General features: G+C 44.4%; 1 protein-coding gene across 4 annotated transcripts in view; it reads right to left on the bottom strand.

Moving 5' to 3' along the window:
• The window catches only part of ARID1B (AT-rich interaction domain 1B), an 807,447-nt gene that overhangs the window by 565,414 nt on the left and 216,115 nt on the right, over positions 1-25,918 (bottom strand). For 2 of the 4 annotated variants that reach the window (XM_078648614.1, XM_078648616.1), the window contains exon 3: positions 10,871-10,987. The exons of the other annotated variants lie outside the window; for them this stretch is intronic. In XM_078648614.1, the coding sequence (XP_078504740.1) occupies positions 10,871-10,987 (117 nt within the window). The remainder of the gene's footprint in view (positions 1-10,870; positions 10,988-25,918) is intronic. 4 annotated transcript variants of the gene reach the window in all.

Below are 25,918 nucleotides of genomic sequence, written 5' to 3'. Positions count from 1 at the left end.
GGTCAAAAACTTGACAAGACCTGGCCTAGCCTTATAACTTAAGGGCTGTGAGAACGATGAGAGAATTGGCAATGCTTGGATAACGTGCAATTAGAGTGTGTCCTCCTCTTTCCCAACACAGTCCTGGGTCCCCTACCAAGCAATCCCCAGCTTGGACTGTTGTGTTATCATTTGATTATTATAAAAGGTGAGAGAACAGGTTTTTCCAACTTCAATGCAGGGTTAAATGTTAATGGTTAGTGCGTCTGACTGCAATCAAATAAGACACAACTTCATAATATAAGGACTATCAAAAGGAAAAGCAGGTTATGAGGATTACTGACAAATCAAAAAATTATTACTACTTTTATATCCTCCAACACCGTAAAACTTTGAAGATTAAGAAATGCTGGAGGAACAGGAAGGTAAACGTTGACAGCAGCAGCATGAATGGGCTTGAAAAAGTTGTCCTTGTAGAGCTAACTCGGGGTTACTGAATGTTTGAGACATTTGTACAAAATTGACAATTTTTGTTTGACAAGACTTCGGTTTGGTGAATCTAGGCAGTTGCTCAAAGCAAGCCTGGGTGATACTTTGATTTCAATACACAAGTCACCCTATAGAGCTGTTAATTCAGTACTATGCATTTTGTGTGATGTGTATACTGCATGTACTGAAGAGCTCTATTTATTTCCTGTTTTCCTTCCTACTATGTGCCTCCTTCCTCTTCCCGTCTATCACGTCCTCTTCCTACTTTCAGGAACACTTAAATTATACAACACTGGATGGCCAAATTATGCAGAAAGGTTCACAAAACTATGGGGCAAAGAAAAGTAAAGTATGTGGTATAATGCAGCACGTTCTCTGGCATTGCCAATTTGCTATTTTACATTTCAAAACATATTAATACTATCAACGAAAAATGATCACCTGATTGGTACCCATTCAAAACATGAATTCAGCAATCAGCAACTGAAAGGCAACTCGTTAATCTTTTACAAGGTGCCTTGCCAGTGAGTGGCATCACACGTTCTCCATTTACTAGATTGTGCTGGATACAATTCTTTTAAACCTGCAATAATGCAGCAGATATTATGTCGCGAGTGCTGCAAAATCAAAATGGTGCTGAAAATGCTGCGGTTGCAGTTTCACATAATTACAGTGGCTGACATATGCTTTACTAATTCCTTGTTGTATAGTGGGGCAACGGTTCTTCATTCCAACTTGCAGCTCAGCTGGAAAATCATACGTTTTCATTATACCATTGCCGACTCATCCCCATTTTACTAATTTCTTACTTTTTAGGTCTCGCCTGTCGATGCGCATGCGCATCGAGCTTGCGAGCCTATTGCGGCTTAAACAACCTTTAACTAAGAAGCAAGGAATCGTGGCGATTCCTTGCAGTGCCCGTGACTTTTAAGCTCAATGCGCATGTGCATTGAGCTTAAAAGCGCGTGCACATCAGTTCCCTCAGCCGCAATCGCCGTCTGTTCCCTCAGCCGCATTCCTCCCGACACCTTTTGAAGTGAAGCTTAGCTTCACTTCAAAGGCCCCGGCTTCTTCACACCCACATGCCGCTCTCCCCGCTCCGCCCCCTCCCCTGCCCGCCGTGTGCATTTCTCCTCCACCCCCTCCCCACAGCAATGCCCTCCGTCTTGTTTGTTAATTTCCTCCAACTGCCCATCTCCTTTCAATACGTTTCCATTTAATCGCCTACCTCTCGATGTCCCTCATCCTCATCTCAACTCATCTATCACTCCAGCTATCTCCTCTTACACGTTATACGAATATCTCTCTCTTCACCTCCGTCCCACGATCTCTCTTCCTTTCACCCTCTAATCACGATCGTCTATTCTGTTGCTCTCCCCTCGCTAGCCCTCTCCCCCACCTATTAATCTTTTCTGTTTTCTACGCATTTTCACCCTCTTACGTCTTCCTTTTCTCCCTCGTGCTTCCTTCATCTTTCCTTCTCTAACCATTTTCCTCGTCCGCCTCCCGCCATCTCTATACACCTCTCCCCTTCTGTGACCGTCACTCTCCTTCCCTGCATCTCCGTCGCTCTAAGCACCCCTATATCTCAGCCCTCTTACCCCCGTCGCACCTATTTAATCTCTAACTTCTGTCATGTCTCCCCAGTACCCATCTACTCCTGTTGGGTCACCTCGTGCTCTTCTCCTCTGTCCCACATGTCCTTTCATTTTCCCTCTCGCAATCCCATTTTACAGCTGCTCTTCTGATGTGTTCTCTCCATTGCTGCATGTTTCCTCTTTCTACTTTTTCCTATTGTCTGTTTCCCTACCCTCGCTCTCCCCAGCCCCCGCCTCCATTTGTCTCCGCTCACTCTCTATCCATTTCTCTGCACGTTTCCATCTCCCGGTTAAATAATATTTTATTGGCAAGACAAATCAGCTAGACATTCACGGAATAGAACAGGACGAGCTGCCAGCCCTCCAGCCCTCGACCCTGTTCAATATGCCCTGTTCAGTGACGAGGGAAGGCACATGCTGAGGTGCCATTTCTGACAGGGTGGAAATAAGCCGTTCTGCAGGCCTGTGCGCATTTCCCTCAGGGGAAAGAGTCCGAGTTTTTGTGCCGCGCTATGTTGCCGTTTGTGGGAGACGTTCGCTTGCTGTGGAGCACGATGCCATGGTGTAAATCTACATGATGTCACCCCGTCCTTCCGAATCCCCCCCCCTCACCAGTTTCTCACAACTCAGGGATAGTCGTAGAAATTGAGTTCAAGGGGTACCCCAGCCTGTCCCAGCCTCCCCCTGCAGGAGCCTGCGCTACGCCCCTGGCTCCATACGATTTTTTTGCTACTCGCAATCACTCACCCTCACTCACCCTCACCCTCACTCACCCTCACCCTCACTCACCCTCACCCACACTCACCCTCACCCACCCTCAACGCCTCAACCTCACTCACTCTCAACCCCTCACCCTCACTCACCCTCACTCACCCTCAACCGTTCACCCTCAACCCCTCACTCACCCTCACTCTCACTCACCCTCACCCTCACTTACCCTCAACCCCTCTGCCTCACCCTCACTCACCCTCACTCACCCTCACTTACCCTCACCCTCACTCACCCTCACCCTCACTCACCCTCACCCTCACCCACCCTCAACCCCTCACCCTCACTCACCCTCACCCTCACTCACCCTCAACCCCTCACACTCACTCACCCTCACTCACCCTCAACTCCTCACCCTCAACACCTCACCCTCACTCACCCTCACCCTCCCTCAACCTCACTCACCCTCATCCCCTCAGCCTCACCCTCGCCCTCACTCACCCTCACTCACCCTCACCCTCACTCACCCTCACTCACCCTCACCCTCACCCCCTCACCCTCACTCACCCTCACTCACCCTCACTCACCCTCACTCACCCTCAACTCCTCACCCTCACTCACCCTCAACACCTCACCCTCACTCACCCTCACCCTCCCTCAACCCCTCACCCTCACTCACCCTCATCCCCTCAGCCTCACCCTCACTCACCCTCACTCACCCTCGCCCTCACTCACCCTCACCCTCACTCACCCTCACTCACACTCACTCACCCTCACTCACCCCCACCCTCACTCACCCTCACTCACCCTCACTCACCCTCACCCTCACTCACCCTCACCCACCCTCACCCACACTCACCCTCAACACCTCACCCTCACTCACCCTCAACCCCTCACCCTCACCCTCAATCAGCCTCAACCCCTTACCCTCAATCACCCTCACCCTCACTCAGCCTCAACCCCTCACCCTCACTCACCCTCAACCCCTCATCCTCACTCACCCTCAACCCCTCACCCTCACTCAGCCTCACCCTCACTCAGCCTCACCCTCACTCACCCTCACTCAGCCTCACCCTCTCACCCTCACCCTCACTCACCCTCACTCACCCTCACCCACACTCACCCTCACTCACCCTCAACGCCTCACCCTCACTCACTCTCAACCCCTCACTCACCCTCAACACCTCACCCTCACCCTCACTCACCCTCAACCGTTCACCCTCAACCCCTCACTCACCCTCACTCTCACTCACCCTCACTTACCCTCAACCCCTCAGCCTCACCTTCACTCACCCTCACTTACCCTCAACCCCTCAGCCTCACCTTCACTCACCCTCAACCCCTCAGCCTCACCCTCACTCACCCTCACCCTCACTCACCCTCAACCCCTCACCCTCACTCATCCTCACCCTCACTCACCCACAACCCCTCACACTCACTCACCCTCACCCTCACTCACCCTCAACTCCTCACCCTCACTCACCCTCAACACCTCAGCCTCACCCTCAACGCCTCACCCTCAACACCTCACCCTCACTCACCCTCAACACCTCACCCTCATCCCCTCACCCTCACTCACCCTCACAACACATATTGTGTTACAATAGGTGTCACATTTGCGGAAGATAAAACTATCTAGAGATGTAGCATAACGACCAGAGCTGCCATATAAGTCACGTAAATACTAAACATGTTGCATTCCAAATGCTATAGGTGTCACATTTGCAAAAGTTATAACTATTGGCATTGTAAATGACAAAGCCATCAATATAGCAATTTTAACATCGCAAAAAAAAAAAAATATGTCATTTACAAGACCAATAACTACAACTTTTCTAATGCGATACTTATTGCAATCCAACGCCACTCACACACGCAACGCCACTCACACACGCAACGCCACTCACACACGCTACGCCACTCACACACGCTACGCCACTCACACACGCAACGCCACTCACACACGCAACGCCACTCACACACGCAACGCCACTCACACACGCAACGCCACTCATCCACGCAACGCCACTCATCCACGCAACGCCACTCATCCACGCAACGCCACTCTTCCATTTGCAAAAAGAAAAATGTCTAACTATTCTATTGCGAGACCTATTGCATTTCCAATGCTTGTTTTTATAATTCTGCTTTTTTGCTAGTTTTACGTCCAATCAACATCTTCGATCCGCATTCCTTTGCCCCTTACCTATTTCCGTACCCGTTCCGAATTCATGTACCTCTTACCCTAATAGTATTAAACTGTTTTCAAGTAGGCATAAAATACTAAAAACACTTCCTACACACGTGCGCACTCTAGTATGTAATGAAATGACTGCTCTCAGCCAGTGTGCAGAAGTGTGCAATACAATGACTGCTCTCAGCCTATGGGCTCTAGTATACAAAGCTAGAATTGCTCTCAACTTGTTTGCTCAAGTTTGCAACGATATGAATGCTCTCAACTTGTGTCCGGGTCCAGGTGTATCCTGGTCTGGTGGCTCAGTGGACTAATGTGTCCACTTCAGAGGTCTGTGTTTGACCTCATGGTCACAGGTTCAAATGCCGGAGGGTCCACTCAGCCTTTCATCAATCTGAGGTCGATAAAATGAGTACCATTAAGTTGGTTAACAATAAACATCTGTTATCCAGTGCCAAGATACCTCCGGGTGAACGTGCGCTTTACAAATACACGTTATGTGCTCTAGTATGCTACGACTCCTCTCAACTTGTGCGTTCCAGTATGCAATGCTATTTCTGCTCTAAACTTGCTGTGCGAGGACTCCTCAACTTGTGTGCTCTTTTACGCTATGCCAGGACTCCCCTCAACCTGTGTGCTCTAGTACGTTATGATAGGACTCCCCTCAACCTGTGTGCTCTAGTACGTTATGATAGGACTCCCTTCAACCTATGTGCTCTAGTACGCTATGCCAGGACTCCCCTCAACCTGTGTGCTCTAGTACGTTATGATAGGACTCCCTTCAACCTATGTGCTCTAGTACGTTATGATAGGACTCCCTTCAACCTGTGTGCTCTAGTACGTTATGATAGGACTCCCTTCAACTTGTGTGCTCTAGTACGCTATACTAGGAATCTCTTCAACTTGTGCGCTCTAGTATGTTATGCTAGGACGCCCCTCAACTTGTGCGCTCTAGTACACTATGCTAGGACTCCCCTCAACTTGTGTGCTCTAATACGCTATGCTAGGACTCCTCTCAACTTGTGCGCGCTAGTACTGAAAGCTAGGAGTCCCCTCAACTTGTGTGTGCTCTAGTATGCTATGCTAGGACTCCCCTGAACTTGTGCGCTCTAGTACGCTAAACTAGGACTCCCCTCAACGTGTGCACTCTGATGGCTGAGAGCAATGCTGTGCACACTCGTGGAGGGGAGTTGTGCCATTGCGTACCAAACTAGTTAATCACAGTAATGGAAGAAGCCCCCAATACACAGTCAAGAAGCCTCTCGGTCCTCACCAGCACACCCCCCTCTTCACATCCCATCAATGGTTAACTTAACATTACTTCTTGGATATCAATAGCTCCATTTCGAAAATAAAACCCGGTTAACTGCTTATCAGGGGAGATGCTGGGATCGAAAGCGGGATCTTCCACTCACTGGGAGGCTTGATTGGTAATCTCCATTAAAACAGAAGAGCCTTATCAGCCCACATTCCAATAGTTTTATTATCAAGTTAATTAATGGACTCCCGCGCTAATATCCAAATACGAAGCAATTAATGGCACTGAACTATAAATGGCCCGGGCTTTGCTCTCGCAGCAAAACCTCACAGAGCAAAAGCAATTCTATCACTTGAGTGATTTAACACTGGCGTTGCAAGGTTAATATTCCCAAGCAGCTCTAACGGTGGCGCTGTTTTAATTAACCTTGTGTGATTTAAATACTGAGGAACCGGTCTAAAAAGTAAGCAACGCACACGCGCACACAGACGCACACGCGCACACAGACGCACACGCGCGCACTCAGACGCACGCGGACGTAGCGCTGCTGAAGCACCTCCCCGGGGCAGAGGATGCAAACAGCTGGGCCTCTGTCTTCCCTCTGTCGCAGCCGCCACTGGCCCACACATCTGCACTGGAGACACGCAGCGGCAGAAAGGGCACATGAATCATGCAAGTGGGAGCTTCGGAACTGGGAAAACAGTGGAGGAAATGGTTGCCCAGAACTGCACCGAGTGAGCGAGGCAAGAAAGCACACAATGCCTCCATAAATTAGAAAATGTTAGTTAAAAATAGGGCGAATGGGAATTTTTAGCGCAACATTTTCAAATCAATCTGTTTGACAGGCAATTCTAAGGTGGCGTATATAAACCATACTAAAACGTTAATAGAATGCCAAAGAAGCCAACCCTGCAAGGGTTTTTTTTCTACTTAATTTTTCTAATAAATTGGCACAAAAGGTGTAGGCTTCATGTATAGTTCAAGAATACAATACGACATGGTCCTGTGTTATTTCTTTTTTTGTTGCAATTTATATAGCTTGTCTTCTTTAGTCTCCTCTCCCAAGAGGAAATTGAATCATATGTTTTAGGAGCTATTTAGATTAAACCAATAATTACACAAATCTCACATTCTTGGGTAAACAATGTAGCTTTCCCAAATGCCGAATCTTACAGGCTCAGGCAGAAGACATATACCGTAGATGAGTCTTTCTTAACCTGTGGTCTGGAAACCCCTGGGGGTTTGCAACGCCTATTCAGAGGGCCCATGATTGTTTAGTAAATTAAATCTTAACGGATTAATAGGAGTGTATTAACAAAGAAGCAATATGTAAAACTGATGATGTTTAAAACGTTCTTTCAATGAGAAAGAATTTGATACTGTAGGCTAAACATTTGGTGGGTATGTTCCTAGTAATTCATGGAAGCAGTGCAAGTGCATTAAACAGAACATAGAAAGGACATTGTGTGCCCTAAATTGAATTTTGAAAAGCCCCAACCTTCGCATTTAAATTAAATTTAGTGTTTTTATATTTGTTTCTTAATTATATAAAATATTTCATAATTTGTGTATTTGTCTGGTAAATACTTGTTTCTGTATTTTTGTGTATTGTGGTTCATATCATCAAAATTAGGTCGTCCCCGGTATCCAGTAATGACTCAGGGGGGGGGGGGGGGGGCATCTCAGGATTCAAAGAAATCAAGTGTTTAACAACCACTGCCTTAGATAAATAACATCGATTTCAGAGGCTCATGTATCAGAGAGCAGGAGTGGTGACACTAGAAAGGATCTAGAAATAGAGATGAAAAACACCTCCACAAGTTACAAACACACAATCATATCAAATAATGTAATCTAACCCCGAGGAAGTAACTTGCCAGAACGAATTAAATGTGTACACAGACCTCTAGCCAACTATTGAAAATGCACCAATTTTGCTCTCAAATGCCAACTTCGAATTTTTAGTAAATAGATTTGAGGGCCTCCAAATATCAGCTCTTGTTTTCATCAATTACCAACTTTTATTACTGTGTCACAAGCCCAGGAATTGGAAGCACAGCCTAGCAATGCTTATCAGATGTGGTGGAGGCCAGGTACAAGCAATAAGGGCTAACACAAGGAGTTGATGGACGGAGCGCTGAAACTTTTCAGACACTCACCCCACGTCACAGATCTGGGTTGAATCCATCATCGTTCTTTAGCTCACTTCGTCATCCCAAGGAATTAACTTGCCAGAACGAATTAAATGTGTACCCAGACCTCAAATAGTCAACTATTATAAATGCACCAATTTTGCTCTCAAATGTCAACTTTGCATTTTTAGTAAATAGATTTGTGTGGCCTCCAAATATCAGCTCTTGTTTTCATCAAGTACCAACCTTGTTTACTGTGCCACAAGCCGAGTAATTGGAAGCACAGCTTAGCAATGCCTATCAGATGTCGTGGAGGCCAGGTACAAGCAATAAGGGCTACCAGCCGTCATGATGCCCACCAGAAGCCAGAGAGGTACCTATCACGTGCTTGGTTGCATATGAACCCAGGTGTGACTGCTAGAGATATTTACTTATGCCGCAAATGCCCACCAAATGCCAGGGATGTCTACTTCACAAACAGTATGGCCAACAAATATCAGCCTGAGTCACTCAATGCCTCGAAGGGCCACCACAGACAAACACACAGAAACGCAGGCTAATACACCTGTGCAAAAACAGGTGATTCCACCCCCTTTAACCAAGATGTTAACTTACCAGGTAAGGTGCCATGATCTGGGACAGCACCACCTCTGCTCCTTCATCCCAGCACCACGTTTCCCTTGGGCGAAGGGGTTCAGCGGAGGCACAGTTCCACCCTATCTGAATGACAAACTTTGATGATTTTGGGCTTCTCCTCCACCCCTACATGCGGAGCCAAATCTGGTAAACCACCTAACTCAGTTAATGTGACCCACTTTGAATAATACTCAGACAATGAATTGTATGACCATTGTTTGCTAGTGAAAGATACTCAGATCCAACCTGCACACAAAGCCCAATCTTCAAATGAACGAGCCGTTTTGATTTGTTACAGTAGGAAGATTCTACTTGACCATAGGTATATATACTCAGTCTACTTGACTTTCATGAAAATACACAGAATACACCTGCGAGGCAAATATAAAATTTCAAATTTGTAACTTTTTAGTTGAATAACAAAAGCCCAGAAAAAGAAATGTATAAATTACTGACAGTGAAGATTTTTCTTCTACAAAAGCTAGTTTCCATGTGAAAATAGCAAGTCTTTTGATTAATGTTTCCATTATTGCAGATCTGAATACTCCTGAAAATACCATTCCCAGCCAAAGGTAAAATACAACTATTAAACACGATAAGAAAACAATGTGAAGAGCAAATTAATATCCAAGAGTGTTTGTGTTTCAAAAGAGGTAAAAGATGTTGGACAGAACGTTTTTTTTTAGATCAGCCAGGCTCTCAAGCATAAGGATGTCTAGAGCGTCTCCAAAGAACTAGACAGAATGTAACACTTTCTATTGAACAATGCCCACCAGCACTGGAAACATCATTTTATAGCCTCTGCGGTGCAAGAGACTACAACTTATCCCAAGCTTCTTTTCAAAGAGCGGTGTGAATTGACGGACACTCCCTCCAGTTATGAACAACATTTTCTTTCTCCTCCTGACCCACATTTCGGTTTGTCTACGTTGTTTTACAAAACGTCAAAAATAATGGGACTAGACAACTTCATTCTGACATTCTGTGATGATACAGAAGGCTCGTTTTCCACTTTCTATGCACAACTGTTTAAATTAGGATTTACCCATATCGGGTTACACATTTTTGTTCGTACTTTTAAAGCTGCATGGTGCTTCATAGACATAGAAGAGCACCATTTCTAGCGTCTCAAGCTGCATCATGAGTACCTGACAAGGGGCAGAGATCATCTCCAACCTATTGCTGAGGAGATGAGTCTTAGGAGCAAGACGTTTAGTACTCACGTAGTCAAACTGCGGGGAAATAGCACCAGAGACCTATTACGTTTGTAAAGTGAACAGTGGGAGGTGTGTGTAGGCTCAACACTGAACATGCCTTTTTAAGTGCTACTGAAAGATGGTGGGAGAAGGGTGAACATCAAGGGTAACAGTTCTCTGACAGAGCTCTACACACTATGAAGGTGAGCTCTGCAGAGACACCTATAGGGGCCAGAATTTGTTAACCAGTTATAGGCGAGAGGGGAAACAACACAAGAAGGTATCCTACTGAAAGCAACCTTAAAGAAACACATTTTTATTATCTTTAGTGATGCTAATAAGGAGAATGTCAAAACCTACACAGAAATGACCCTAAGCCACCAAGGACGCAGCTCCAAAGACTAATGCAGGCCAGCCAGTCAGGAGAACGCTTGACTGGGTTAATGGTCAGTCTGTACCTGCCTGAAAATATTGTTCTCCACACTGGCCTCAAGTTTGAACGAAACAGCTTATCACCTAATTCACTCAAAGGCAACCTGATTGACATACTGAGCAAATGACTGCACATTAAAATGGCCCACTTTGGCCAAGTGTGTCTGTTAATTTCTTGCCCGAATAGACTCAAGCATGGTTCAATCAGTGAGACAAGGGAGCTGCAATCAGCGGGCGGCAGTGCTTACCTGCTGGGCTTGGTAACGCTGCTGGGCCTGCGACAGGTACTGTGGCTGCGGCTGCTGGTTGTAATATGACTGTTGGCAGTAGCCACTTACACCTTGCTGACCATACTGAGGCGGCATCTGTTAGAAGAGCCAAGCAAAGCAGACACATGAGTCAGGAAGCTGAAGGAAACTATAGAAGGTTCACAGTCACGCATCCACTTAATCAGATGCTACAACTTCAAGCCAGACTAGATGTTTTCTACTCACTAGTCAAGGGTAGGCCAAGTCAACATTACAGGTCTGTAGCCTGACCCACTACACGCCATTTTTATTTCTTAACTCTAGGTGATACTTGACAATTCTTTACACCAAACTATTTTGAAAAGGTATTTTCTATTGCACTTCCATAAGATAATCACACACAGAGGTATGGTTTTTTTTTTAAAATCAATCGAGAGCCTATTTTACAAATGTGAATATACACATGTGTATTTGCTTACATTTATATTTACTACTACAACTAGGTGTGAATCTACAATTTGTTTGCTAATCAATATTTCTCACGGCAGATGTACCTCTGGGTGTAGATTTACACGTCTCTCCCCTTCAAATCAGGAGTAGAGGCTCATAGAGCAGGATTTATTAATGTAGTTACTTACTAGTAACTTTGTACATGCAGGTGAAGATCTCTACAACGGCAGAGATATCCCTATCAGTAAGTTAAGGAAATAATATTAAAATGCACTTTTCTTTAAAATAAAATATTCAAAATATTTTAATGTAAAATAGAATATAATTTTTTTAACATTTTTTTTTACCCATGATGCAATCAAATTTTACAGCACATTAACACATTAAATTAAATGGGAGTTAAATGACAAAATTGATTATCAATTTAAATTATAAATACCTTTTAAATAATCGTTACAAAAACACCCTAACATTCATTGTTTTCTACTTTTCTATAGGAGAGCACCTTTAATGCTCTAGCAACTTTAGAAGTGTAGTTTGTGAATAGAAATGGCTTTACTATTCTGTGGGCATGTGTTCGTATTAGCATGTCCCTTCCTAACCTGCTCTTTAAATGTACCTATCCACATCAGATTTATTAGTAAGTATTCCCCATTTTCCAGCCATTCTTTCTTGTCCTGCCAACATTTACTACTAAAACGTATACCACCTACATGTGCAGAGATCTGTGCATAGAAAAGATAGGAGAGCTAGAGATTTCCATTCATAGGTCTGTGAATACCGGTTTAGAGTCCATTACTAGTACAACTGTGGTACTACTTTACATACTACAAAATGCTGTTTATGAAAAAGTCCGGTAAAATCATGGAGTCTGACCTTAATCTCTTCAGGCTTCTTTGCCTCATTCTTCCTAAGTCAGACTTCTCTCACTCCTGCTCATTTGCACTTGCTTCTTAAACCATCCTTACACTATATTCGTTTTCCCACCAGCAGCTGAACCAATCTTCAGCTCTTTCTTCCTTTATCTGCCTGTAGGGTCTCCATTTGAGGCCGCGCCTCACAATGTTTCAGCTAATAGCTTGTTCAGAGAAAGCTAACAATCAAAATATAACCTCATTCTGCTTCCTTTCCTCTTTTCTATCCACCACCTTATCTCTGCAGTCCCTCCCTTTTCCAGCACATTTTGAACCAGTCTGAAGGTGGTTCTGACACTTTACAAAAATCAACATTTCATGGGAGGAGCACTTTCTAAATCACATGAGCAGAATTGCTACCAGTATATTCTCCGATCATCCAATTCTCAAACTACACACCTAACTAAACATTATGCATTTACACTTTACCGGTCTAGAAGGACAGAGTGATAATAGGAAAGGACAATCAAGTATAATTGTCTACTTTTATTATCTCTATTGCACAAAAGGGACACACAGAAATACAAATGTAATTCAAAAACCATATGTGATAATGGCCAAACAACTAAGAGAGCCCTGGTGGGAAATATGAAGTACTATACACTCGTTTTAATTTTTGTTATATTCCCTGCCTCCGATAAAATAAAACCCACTCTCTGACGCCCACACATAACGAACGCCAGTCGTGGCTGGTACACAATAGCGCTTGGTCCTAAAGCAGAAGGCGCCTGATCAGAACGGCTCTGAAAGCTGTTCAAAGTAAGTCAGCCCACAAGCCACCATCACAGACACGGCCCACAGCAGGGAGAGGAGCATGTCACAAGACCGAATCACACAGGCATCTACGTTTACAATGCAGGCATGAGAGGCAGAGGGACGCTGCCATCTGGCAGAATGCCCAAAATCAATCAATCAATCAGTGACACTTATATAGCGCGCTACCTACCCGTAGGGTCTCAAGGCGCTGGGGGGGGGGGGGGGGGGGGGGGGGTGCCGCTACTGCTCGAACAGCCAGGTCTTCAGCTTCTTCCTGAAGGCGAGGTGGTCTTGGGTCAGGCGCAGGTCGGTCGGGAGGGAGTTCCAGGTCTTGGCGGCCAGGTAGGAGAAGGACCTTCCTCCCGTAGTCGCTCTTCGGATGCGGGGGACGGCGGCGAGGGCGTGGTTGGCTGATCGGAGGTGGCGATTGGGCGCGTAGAAGTTGATTCGGCTGTTGAGGTAGCTCGGACCCTGGTCGTGTAGGGCTTTGTGTGCGTGGGTGAGGAGGCGGAAGGTGATTCTTTTGTTGACGGGGAGCCAGTGGAGGTCTCTCAGATGTCCGGTGATGTGGCTGGTTCGTGGGATGTCGAGGATGAGTCTGGCTGAGGCGTTCTGGATCCGCTGGAGTCTCTTCTGGAGCTTGGCGGTGGTACCGGCGTAGAGGGCGTTGCCGTAGTCCAGTCGGCTGGTGACGAGGGCCTGGGTGACGGTCTTCCTGGTCTCGGTGGGGATCCACCAGAAGATCTTCCGTAGCATGCGTAGGATGTTGAAGCACGCCGAGGAGACGTTGTTGACTTGCCTGGTCATGGAGAGGGAGGAGTCCAGGATGAAGCCCAGGTTGCGTGCATGGTCTGTCGGTTTGGGTGCGGTGCCCAGGGCGGGAGGCCACCAGGAGTCGTCCCAGGCGGAGGGTGAAGAGCCCAGGATGAGGACCTCCGTCTTGTCAGAGTTCAGTTTCAGGCGGCTGGTCGTCATCCACTCGGCTACCTCTTTCATCCCTTCGTGCAGGTTGGCTCTGGCGGAGGCGGGGTCGTTGGTCAGGGAGAGGATCAGCTGGGTGTCGTCGGCGTAGGAGATTATGCTGAGGTTGTGTTTGCGTACGATGGCTGCGAGGGGGCTCATGTAGACGTTGAAGAGGGTGGGGCTCAGAGATGACCCTTGAGGGACGCCGCAGATGACTTCGGAGGCCTCTGACTTGTACGGTGGTAGGCGGACTCTCTGTGTTCTTCCGTCGAGGAAGGAGATGATCCATTCCAGCGCCTTGTCCTGGATTCCGACGTTGCTGAGGCGCTGTACTAGGGTGCGGTGGCAGACAGTGTCGAATGCCGCGGAGAGGTCTAGGAGGATGAGGGCCGCTGTTTCTCCCTTGTCCATCAGGGCTCGGATGTCATCAGTGGCGGCGATGAGGGCGGTCTCGGTGCTGTGATTGGCTCGGAAGCCTGACTGTGAGGGGTCGAGGGATCCGTTCGTCTCGAGGAAGGCGGCCATCTGCTTGTTGACGGTCTTCTCGATGACTTTGGCTGGAAACGGGAGGAGCGAGATGGGGCGGTAGTTCTTGAGTTCGGTGGGGTCCGCTGTTGGTTTCTTGAGGAGAGCGCTGAGTTCGGCGTGTTTCCAGCTCTCAGGGAAGGTGGCGGTGTCGAAGGAGGTGTTGATGATGTCCCGCAGGTGGGGTGCGATGACAGCGTCGGCCTTGTTGAAGACGTGGTGAGGGCAGGGGTCGGTCGGTGATCCGGAGTGGATGGAGTTCATTGTGCGTATGGTGTCTTCGGTGCTGATCGGGGTCCAGGCGTGGAGGGTGGTGGTGGGGGGTGGTTGTTCGGTCCTGGTGTGCGTTGGTTGGTTGTTGAAGCTGTTGTGTATGTCCGAGATCTTGTTGTGGAAGTATGAGGCGAGGGCGTTGCAGAGGTCTTGCGATGGGGTGATGTCGTTGTTTCCTGCGCTGGGGTTGGAAAGCTCTTTCACGATGTTGAAGAGTTCCTTGCAGTTGTGTGCGTTGTTGTCCAACCGGTCCTTGAATGCTGTTTTCTTGGCGGCGCGGATCAGCTGGTGGTGCTTCCGGGTGGCAAGCTTGAGGGAGGTCCTGTTGTCCGGTGTAGGTTCCCTTCTCCAGACTTTCTCGAGGGCTCGGCAGTTCTTCTTGGAGCTCTTGAGTTCGTCGGTGAACCACAGGGCTTTCTTGCTGCCGGGTCTGCTGGGCGGGGTCCTCAGCGGGGCGAGCTCGTCCGCGCAGTTGCTGATCCACTTCGTGAGGTTGTCGGCGGCCTGGCTGGGGTTCGCTGAGCTGGCAGGAGGGTGCTGGCTCAGGGAGGTGGCGAGCTGGTCTGCTGTGATCTTGTTCCAGCTTCTGCGGGCGGCCTGTTGCTGGTGGCGGTGGGTCGTCGTTCTCTTGAAGGTGAAGTGGACGCAGCTGTGGTCCGTCCATTGGAGCTCTGTGGCGTGGCTGAAGTCGATGTCTGGGCTGGAGGAGAAGACTGCGTCCAGTGTGTGTCCGGCGAGGTGGGTGGGGGTGGACACCAGTTGCTTGAGTCCAAGATTGGCGAGGTTGTCGAGCAGAGTGCTGGTGTTGCGGTCGTTGTTGTTCTCCAGATGGAAGTTGAGGTCGCCTAACCGTTCACCGTCAAATTGAAATGCAAACTAAATTTCCGTTCTCACATAATTAAGTGAAAAGGGAACCTGAAGAGATCCAAAAACGGGAGGCTCCTTTTGGTATTGGCTTGGGAGGGAGGGATATGAAAATAATAATTCCACATTTGTAAAACGCAAGTTCATCAACCCTGGGGTATCCTGGCACTGGGGAGCCGTCGGGGAGATTAAGTAAACCTTTTGCCAGGAGTCACATGATGCTGAGCTGCCGCCGAGGTTCGAGCCGTGAGAACTGTGCTCCAGAGTCAGCCGCTCTGGCCGGTGCACCACACCTCTACCAGGGAGGTTCTCTTGTCAGTGAATTCTTCTGTGACCTAAAAGTGATTTCTAGGGCTCAGTACCCCCCTAGTATTGCCAGGGGATCTTAATTCAGACTAGAGGCTTGTAATTAGTCTTACTAAAGGTGTGACTGTAGCACACACAAACTAGAATTAACCGAGAAACATATGTTTGCCATGTACACAAAGGCTGGAGACATGTAGTTCTCCACGAACAAGAAAACATCTGTCAACGAAAGTTGGAGTAATGGCCCTATCAGACAAGCCACATCTTTAACCGCAAAAACAGCCCACAGGTTATTCATGAAACAACTGCCACGAACAAAGCCAAGCGTGAAGATCTTAAATCTCTTATCCAAGCTTGCCAATACACAACGGTATGGTGACACTTGCTAGGCTGGCTACCATGAAGAGAGGGCAGACCACATTTTGTCAGTCCATATTCAGGGCCAATATCAAAGATTAAAGTTCTGTGTCAGTCTACCAAATTAGACCACCTTTTGGGACATCCACTAATAATAAAAAGTGTGCAGTCCCTTGGTCTCATCAATGTAGTCTTCAGAAGAATTCTTGTGGCAACATCTCTTGAAAGGTAAATTGGGAAGACAATCTGCACAGGCATAGGAGGACATCATCTTCACACTGAGATGTAAAGACAACTAATTACGGTTTAGAGCAGTAAATAAACTGACATTCTTAGAAGACACTACGTGTATTGCTTTTTAGGTATGGTATTAGCCAAGGACCTTTCGATTTTAACAAATTAGATGATAGGGGCTTTTAGCCCACTCTCTTCATCCATTGACTTGCTGGGTCATTCACACTCATCTTCTGTCCACTACAGCGTACAAAATCATTCAGTGAGTCATACCACTTCCACCACGAGTGCCTACGTTCTTCTCTTTCACAAGGAGCTCATCCCCAAACAAAGTAATTCCCTTCCGTGCAAAAGTCGAATTAGGCCATGTGTGCTTTTTGAGGCCGACAAGTAACTGTTGCTTTTAGCCATTTCTTTTTATATTGGCAATAGTCCGGCAGCTCCCCAATATTAAAGAACTTTAAAACAACATGACAAATCAAAACAAGTATTGGTGAAGATGGAGGATAGCATCGAGCATTGGCCACATTGACTTATGCTTGTTTTTATTTCCCGTTAGCAAGAAACTATTGGGTTAAAATTGGACAGCACTGGACAACTCTTGCCCACGCAAGTACCCTGCAAATGCCTCCAACTGGCAGGCAACCAACTCTTCCCGTGGATGTCACAGCAGCCTATAACATCTGCACACAATAAAATCAACTTTGGGTGATCACAAATGACGCAGAATAGCTCATACAGCATTGACGTAAATGCCAGCTTGCTCCCAATAAGCCAGACGTGGTCTTGCAGATAGAACCACTGCAATGAAAGGTCCATCTCACCTTCTTAATCTACTCACCAAGCGATTACAAGTTATTACTGTAACCATGTCTTGTCCAGTGATGGGCAGCAGCTGCAACAAATCACTCTATTACCGGTAATGTCAACATGAGCCGCAATATTAAAAGAGAACAAGCAAATCAATCCTAGACTACAGCGGACACAGAGGGCGGCGAAAGCTTACAGCGCAGTACCACTAAATAAAACAATCCCGCACACCCAAGCGACACATATCCCCAAAACAGCAGTCACTTCAGTTTTGCTCAGCTGGACCCATGCATTATAGGTCAACGTGGACATCAATCACCGCATTTTACATGGGAGGCAGAGGATTATATGAAATCCCTACAAAGTCAAAATAGAAATTGCTACTTCGAAAACTGATTAAGTGCAGAAAAAACGTAGACACTCATTAGTATTATTGATGAATGAAAAAGAAAGGGCCAGATAGGGACGTATAGGGAGGGGTATTAAATTAGCTGTATAATTTAGTAACATATATGAAAGAATTCAAACAAAAATGCTTAATCAGACAAAGAACGGATTGTGTATGCATAGTAAAGATTAATATTGTTATAAAGTGATTAACTTCCACTCCTTCACATGCAAAAATAATGAGACAATGGTGGTAGTTGCAGTCTTTAAATTTGGGTGTACTGTACACTGGCGTCATGAGGAACTGACTGCAACATGTACGGTATATGCATCATCCTCACAGTGGGTTATTCTGAAAAAATCCTGAACATATCCTGCATGAATCATGCCGGCCACCGTCTTCCACTTACACCAATTGTTCAGCTCAGGCCTCTGGTGTGGTCACTTCCATTGTGATATACACTGCTTTATTACAATGGATGACTGGAATCACAAGTTGGAAACTGGTAAATGCAGATACCTTTTTACAGTGTACATACAAAGCTCCACACAGATCTTCTACACATCCTATTAAACTACTAAAGAAAGAATAAAATGAAACATGGGAAAAGAAGACCGTCCATCTTATTTGTGCGTTTGTGATGCTTCTACATCGAGCATGACGGAAGGAAGCTACACAGCTTGCTGCTATTTGGAACAACTAAAAGTAGGTTTATGTCACAACTCTTCAAAACTGTAATATTAGGACTACGAATGCTGATTGAATTGGGCCTTAGCACCCAAGACATAGTGCTATGGATATAATAAACGTATTCCAAACACAAATTGAAAATTGCAGAAGACACACACCAAATGCAAAGTCATGAGATGTGAAGCCTATTGCACAGCTACACCACAACATTGTCACTTAAAGGCAATCTGCAATTTACAAACAACAGCACAACAGACACCATCCAAGGATGTACATTCTATGGATAAAGCAAGATGTCCCAAAAGCTTCCATTGGTTTAAAAACAATGCTGCAAAGATTTGGATGACATTTTTTCTCTGTAGAGTGTTCCTAAATGCAGTGGCCATTTCTTGATAAAACACACTTTTGGGCTACAACTAGCAAATCAAGCAACAGAACATTGACAAAAGCCGAGGGTCAGAAATGTGCTTGGGAGCAGGGGCACAACCAAAGACCCATCCAGCGCAAGGCCAATGAATATCTGAGATATGGGAGACTCAGGGGCACCTTCTTACATTCTGTACAGAACCCACCATTTTGTGTACACCACTGTTTGGAAGAGTTTTCTGTCATACCAATTATGTTTTTGGAGCAGAATTGGACTGATGAGCACAAGGTTGACCCCTTTTGTAATGGTGTAGTCGAGCAAGAAAAACAATGGTAAAACATTCAGCTCCGAAGTATTAACCTGGTGTTTAAAAATGTACCCTAAATGTTTCACTAAAAACAAGAAAGCAAAACGAGGAAAATGATCCATCCACCTAGGAAACTTTTGTTTTGACACTTCTTAACAAATGCAGATTTTAATTTGCAGCCTTGTTCTGGTTATTTATACGCATAACCCACATATGCTGCAGCATAATCAGTGCAACACATAGTTTTCGTTTCCAAGCACCCATATGTTTTTCTGTGGCAATCTCATCAAATATTTCATGAGCATCTTCGCGGCATGATTTTTAAGCTGTTATGATAACACTTCCAACCAGTGTTAGAAAGACTGTAATATCTATACAAGAGCATTTCAACACATGCTAATTTCCACTAAGCCCTAATAGGATGTCTTTGACAATATGGCCCTGTCAAGGAGAAGAGGTCATGTTCGGTGTCGGAAAACAGCAGGTGACAGGGGAGCGGAAGACGAGGGGGTGGGCTTTTGGTTACAATTTACCTCATCTCCAAACTCAGAAACGTGTTCTATATTGGGCTGGTGCGCAACAAGAGTTTTCTAGAGAAGTTAGCTAAAAAACATTAAATGACCATCACAAATCCTATGACTACTTGTGAGGAGAGTTGTTTTTATGAAGGTATAGGGGCACTGACCTGCTCCATCAATAACTCTTTCTGCTGTGGCGCATGGCGGTTACAGGGGGATCCCATCTCTCTTGGCTTCAATTCCCTGTGTGGGGTGATAGCAGCAATACTAGAAGCAGACATCTGCTCCAAATTCCAATCATCAAAAGCAGTGGGACTTTCCTCAGGCAGTCACAGGAGTGAGGAGAATCGTGCCTCTGCAAGAATGTGTAAGCTGTGATAACAGCGCGGCAAAAAACTAGGGCGGGGTATTTTTGTTATATTATTAAAATGGAAGAACACTGCAACAAAACATATCTAAGAAACAGAAAATCTATGGATTTTTGGATCTGAAATTGTCAAAATAGTGAGCATTTTTCCCCCAGGAGTTTTACTGGGTGGATAGTAAAGCTTTATTTCTGTTCACCTATTTTCTTATGGTTGCGAAGACAAAAAGTAGCCAATTATCACTTAATAAAACACCGATACGCTCGCTCAGTGAGTTAGAGAGCGATAAAACTCAGCCCCAAGTGAGACGATCCTTCAGTGGGGAGACATGGAGCAATTCACAGATAACCCATACATGGAATATAGACTTTAGGTAGATCGGAATACTGCTGCCATTTCTGTTTAATATATATATTACAAATGCACCTGCACAACTCTGGTTAAATTAGTACCAAGATGCAGAAATTCGTCACTGTGCAATGGGATTCTGAGCAGTAATTCACAGAAAATCTGACTTCTCAATTTCTATGAGGCATGCGTGCACAACCGCAGTAGAAAAGACGGAGGCCTGCATGGGACAGAAAACAAATTAGTCCAGGCTTTCATCCTGTAACAGCTTCATCTGCCTTGCAGGTACAAGAATAACACAATGCTACTGACAAGAGTGCATTGGTAGGTGGGCCTTAAAGATAGCTCTCTTGAAAGTTCCCCTTCCCCACACACCTACAATTGGTCACCAGATACTACTCTGTCCCAGACTAAGGCAATTGACCGCTTCAGCTTTATGAAGGGTTAACAATAGCCATGGCATGGGCAGGCAGATAGGTCGGTAAGTGTTCAATACTTTGTGACCGCATAAGCAACCATAGAGCATCAATTAGCACAGACTCTCTTGCGACTTGTAAAGGATTGAAATGTGGGCTTTTATAATCTCATTACTGACTAAAGTTCCTATGTTAATTTGTACATTGTTACTAAGGCAGTCTGCACCCACACAGGCAGCCAGGTTTATTTGCAGATTTTTTTGTACGTATCTTTGAGTAATCCGGGCTCTAAATAAGTCAGAATTTGTTTGTTCAACAAAAATAACATTTCAAACATCAATCTTTCTTCCAGTGCAAAAATAAATAGACACAATGTTGTGACCAAACGCACTGAATATTGGTGTCTATTATCACACAAAATATTTGATTACTTTATGCATTTATTTTATTGGAGTTATTATAAGCACAAGCCTAACCCTGGTGGAATAAAGCGTTTCACAGGTAATTTGATTGGTTAAATATTTATTAATTCGTTTTTGAAGATGCACTGCAGGTTAACTTAGGCTCTGCAATTCTCTTCACTCTGCATGCTTTTTTATATCCGTCATTAGCCAAGACCTTTCAAATTTAGAAAGGTTACGTGTATGCTTACTTATAAGGGCGTTTTCAGCTAACCCTCTTCAATCACTGGTCTGTTACTGTGTCACTCACATGTTCTTCTGCCCACTATGGCAGACAGCATGGGGCAATGGTTGAACCCACTTCAGTCACTGGCTAACTTTACTGTGAGTGACAGCATTCTGCTCTTTCACAAAGAGTACATCCATGCACAAAATATCTCAATTCAGTTGCAGGATTACTACAGTTAAAATGTGCTTTTTAAGTCCAAAGAGCTATTTTGCTTTTAGCCAATATCTTTTGTTTTTAGATTGGCCAAGGGCTGACAGCTTGCCTCTCTATAAAGATTGACAAAAACAAGCACTCTCAAAGCCTAGCAGCCAACGCCAGACCTACTGCTTTGGCCAATGCTTGTCTAAGTCTGGCATTAACCAGAACCTTTCTTACTTATCAGGACTTTCAGTTAACACACCTCATCCATTGGTCTGATATTGTGTTAATTACATTTGTTTTCCACTCTCTACAGCTTTCTATAAGCCATTTGCGGGAAGGCGGTGTAGGGGAAGCAAAGCATATACATCTAGTTGCTGAATTGCACAATGTGAAACCATAAAACATGGGATTAATCTCAGCTTCCCCACTTTACCAATCTGTGTGGTCCTACCCAATAGTTTTATTTCACTTTCTCTCCTTTTTCTTCATAATCACATATGCGAGGATCTCAACATACAGGACTTCAAGATGCATGCTGTACAAAAACTTCCATTTGTTTTATTTAACTATAAGTTTTACTTGTAGAATAGGAACCCAGGTCACCCAAAGAGACCACAACTAATTTGCCTCTTTAATTCACTAGTGGAGTTGTCAGGGTGGGGGTAAGAATTAATGTTTCTACATTCATGTTTGAAAGCTATCACTTTAAAAATAATACTTCTCAATGCACAGATATTCTCTGATGTGCGTACTAAAGTGAAAAGGTTCTACGTGTTAATTAAATACACTTTTTGAAGTTAGAAGAGGCTTTGTCATATTTTTATGCGTATGCTGCACGATGGCTTTAAAACCAAAGGTGGCCTAATCAGTCCACGTCCAGAGAGCTAAAAGAAAATGTACATTGTACAATGTCCAAGTGTCATCTGCCCTGTTGTAAACCACTGACCACTTAATCTCATTAAATGAAACTAAACTGAAAGACATTACATCTTTCTTCTACTTGCAAGCTCGATAGTCCAAGTGAAGATGGAGGGACGCAGAGAGAATTCTTCGACAACACAATTGGAGTTTCTAGCACAGCAACAGAGGAAGCCAATGCTGTGAAAGCATTCCTACACCTCAGGCTACATAGTATATATCCTCCTACGGGTCTTACAAAACACTGACAGCCCTTAAAAGTGTATCACATAAAAATCTGAAAGAATAATAGCACAAATCTCTTTAGTTAGGCCTGATATTTTTATGAATCCAACTACTCTCTCTGCCCATGAGTTGGGAGTGTTAAAAGATTGTTCCTAGAACGCTCCCGTTTAGAGAGAGACAGCTTAGAAATCCAGAAGCCAGAAGTTAGGGGCCATATGCTTCTGAAAACTGTACAGAGGTTGGAGCCATACCTGGGCTTGGTTTGCTCACAGCATGACAGGTTTTTACTGGTCAGGTTTAGGTCTAAATCAATTGCATCATTTTTGGCTTCCACATGTGGGTGGGTTCGGACTGAGGAAAGGGCATCTAGTGGCTGCTACAATGTGTCGCTGCAGGATTTGCTCCATTTTATAATGTTTTGCTATTACTTCAGTTGGCCGAGGAAGTGTTTTTTAAATCCCTTTGCTGAAATCATTGTACTTCAAACAAGTTAGGCCCACCTTGGTGTATTTACATATGCTACCCACGAAGCAGGTGACTTTTACTGTTTTATCCTTTTTACGAGCTGTCTGGGCGTCAAGGAAAACAAGACCCGATTAATTGTTTTATGTGCTCCTTGTCTCTAAGTTATTTGATTGTCTGTTTTTATTGTCATCCATGAAATTGATTTTTTTATTATGAATCTGTATTCTTTTATGGTGATCTTATCTACCGAATAAAGATTTATTGATTGATTGAATAGTACAAACCTAAATGCTGGGTGAGTTTTCACTGATGACTTCACTTCCTACATCCTATCCAACAAAATAACTGCCAGTACTGCCACTCTATTCTAGATTTTAGGAGGGACACATTGACCTCAAACAATGTGTGACATAGACTTCTCTTTCTGTCTGAAATAAATCAATTTCTTTTATTTTATCTTCACATATCAAAACATTTTTTTTCTTTTTTATACATTTGTAAACATGATTGACATTTGCACCTTATAACATCCTAAAAAAACAAAATTGTTTTTCATTCGCTCTCTCTGCTCCTCACACTCTCTTCATACATTCTTACATCCAACATGCAACCTAACAGCACATTCTCATTTTCAATATCAGAAAAATATATACATTCACATTAATTATTTACAAACAACAGCCATGGGATATCTTTAACCCGTTGGCTGCTGCCGTCGGCCATTGGCCGACGGCAGCACTACCTCGCTGGTGCTGCCGTCGGCCAATGGCCAACGCGACCGTGCCCGTTTTTTAAAACGTCTGCACTGCCGCAAAAAAGCGGAAGCAGCCAACGGGTTGAACACATTTTTAGTTTGTGTCTTTTTAGAACACTCCTAAAGCTGAATGAACTGGTCACTGCGTTTCGAACTCCCTGAATTGAGGGGAGTTCTCTTCAGGACCACGTAGCTTGTTGCTGTTATATTCAATGGGTAACACATGAATGAAGAGATGTCATCTAAAGGTGCCCTTATGTTTATATGGAAAATAGTTGATCTTGAAGGCGGTGATAAATCAGCGTCTCCGTGATTGAACTGGGCTCACTCCATATCGAGCATACGGTCTCGCGGAGCCTTAGTCTTCCGTTCGGCGCGAGTCTGTCGTTCTCTACTAGATTCCTACACCGGCACCTAAAACTGCAGAATTTACATCTTGCTGGGATATCACATGGCTTGAGTTTTACTTTCACTCTGAACAACAACTTTTTACGTTTCCGGCAACACACTGAGCCCACTTCTAAAAACTCGTTTTTGCTTTCTTTAGGGGTTAAAATCCACTGATAGTTTGCAAAGAACAGAAGGTCAGAGAATGCAGAATGTTGCTGAGTGCAACATTACCTTTAACCTTCCAGAGGAATTTGTTCACACTTCTCATTCTGGAGGCCTTTCCCAAAGAAAGAGCAGGACATCATAAGTGTGTTAACCATAGAAAATTGTAGGGGATCAGAATAGTTTTAACTCCAAAGTCTATGAGGTAACAAGTTCCAGAGATAAGATTTAAATCAATATTTCAAAATACAGCCAATAACAAAGGGTGGACTCAAAAAGGGGGTTTTAAATCTGAAATTTAGGAAAACAATGAAAGTTTATTGCAAAACACAAGGGTACAATACAGAATTTAGTAAAAATTGTAAAATCTCATTAGAATGAATTAAACTAATTTGCCATGAAGACTTTCAAATACAGAATAATGCAATAATGAGCAAAAATCAGGGAAATGGTTAAGTCTCAAGTGTGCAGAAAATCAATAGTAAATCAGAAACCATCGCTAGTAAACCGAAAAAGATCTGGTCTCGCCTCAAAAACCAGGGGTTTATACAGCTATTTTCAGCATAGTAAATCACAGAAATTGCAAAGTCAGCATAGTGCGAACACCATATTAACTAATCATAATTCATGTTTCTCAAACGTAACATAACGCTCCCATTTTAGCATTAACCACGTACGTGAATATTGATTCTCCCCTACTGACCTAATGTCATCCCAAGGCGTTAAAACACACTAGTTACATAAACAACGGAGCTCAATTGTTAAAGAATGCAGTACAGTGTTCACACAGGCAGAACCTTGTAATGTTGCAAAAGGCTTCTTTCCTTAGTTCTTCGAAAACAAAATGTCGTACAAAATAAACAGAGCACATCCAGCTGCACGTGTTGCTAAATGAGTAACAGAAAATGAACATTACGATGTGGCATCCATTTTGAATAAACATGGCACTGAGGCCTAACTGAGGTCTAGTTCTGTAAGCCTGAAAACACACCGTAATGATATTGTTTCGATTGCAATAGCTCTATGTCAATACACACACAAATTCCAAGACAGAGCAATCATTATTAATGTACCTTTTAGTCAAAATTTACAAAAGCTTCCTCAAAATTCACAATCGCTAAAGACACAAAAATACAACGTAAAAGGGATGGATGAAAAAATAGCAATGACAATCGTAACGTTGATAGATGATAAATCTCAAACACATTTCAAAAATAAATCTGAGGCTCTTTTGGCAACTTTACAGAACTTCCATAAAATACAATTAAGAAAACCGTTCCTCATAAAGTGCTATTTTCTTTTACCTTCTGCATAGAGGCGAACGATCTCCATGCTATACAAATTCAAATAGATGTCCGAGTTTTCTCCATCACTAGTTACGTTTACACTAAATTACTACTTAATTTGTTACACTAGTGAAACCATGAGACCCACCACTTTTTAGTCTTCCAT

This window comes from Lissotriton helveticus, chromosome 6 (assembly GCF_964261635.1).
Source record: "Lissotriton helveticus chromosome 6, aLisHel1.1, whole genome shotgun sequence".
NCBI classification, from domain to species: domain Eukaryota; kingdom Metazoa; phylum Chordata; class Amphibia; order Caudata; family Salamandridae; genus Lissotriton; species Lissotriton helveticus.
Note: the sequence above shows the minus strand (reverse complement) of the source record. Positions and strands in the feature narration are given on the sequence as shown.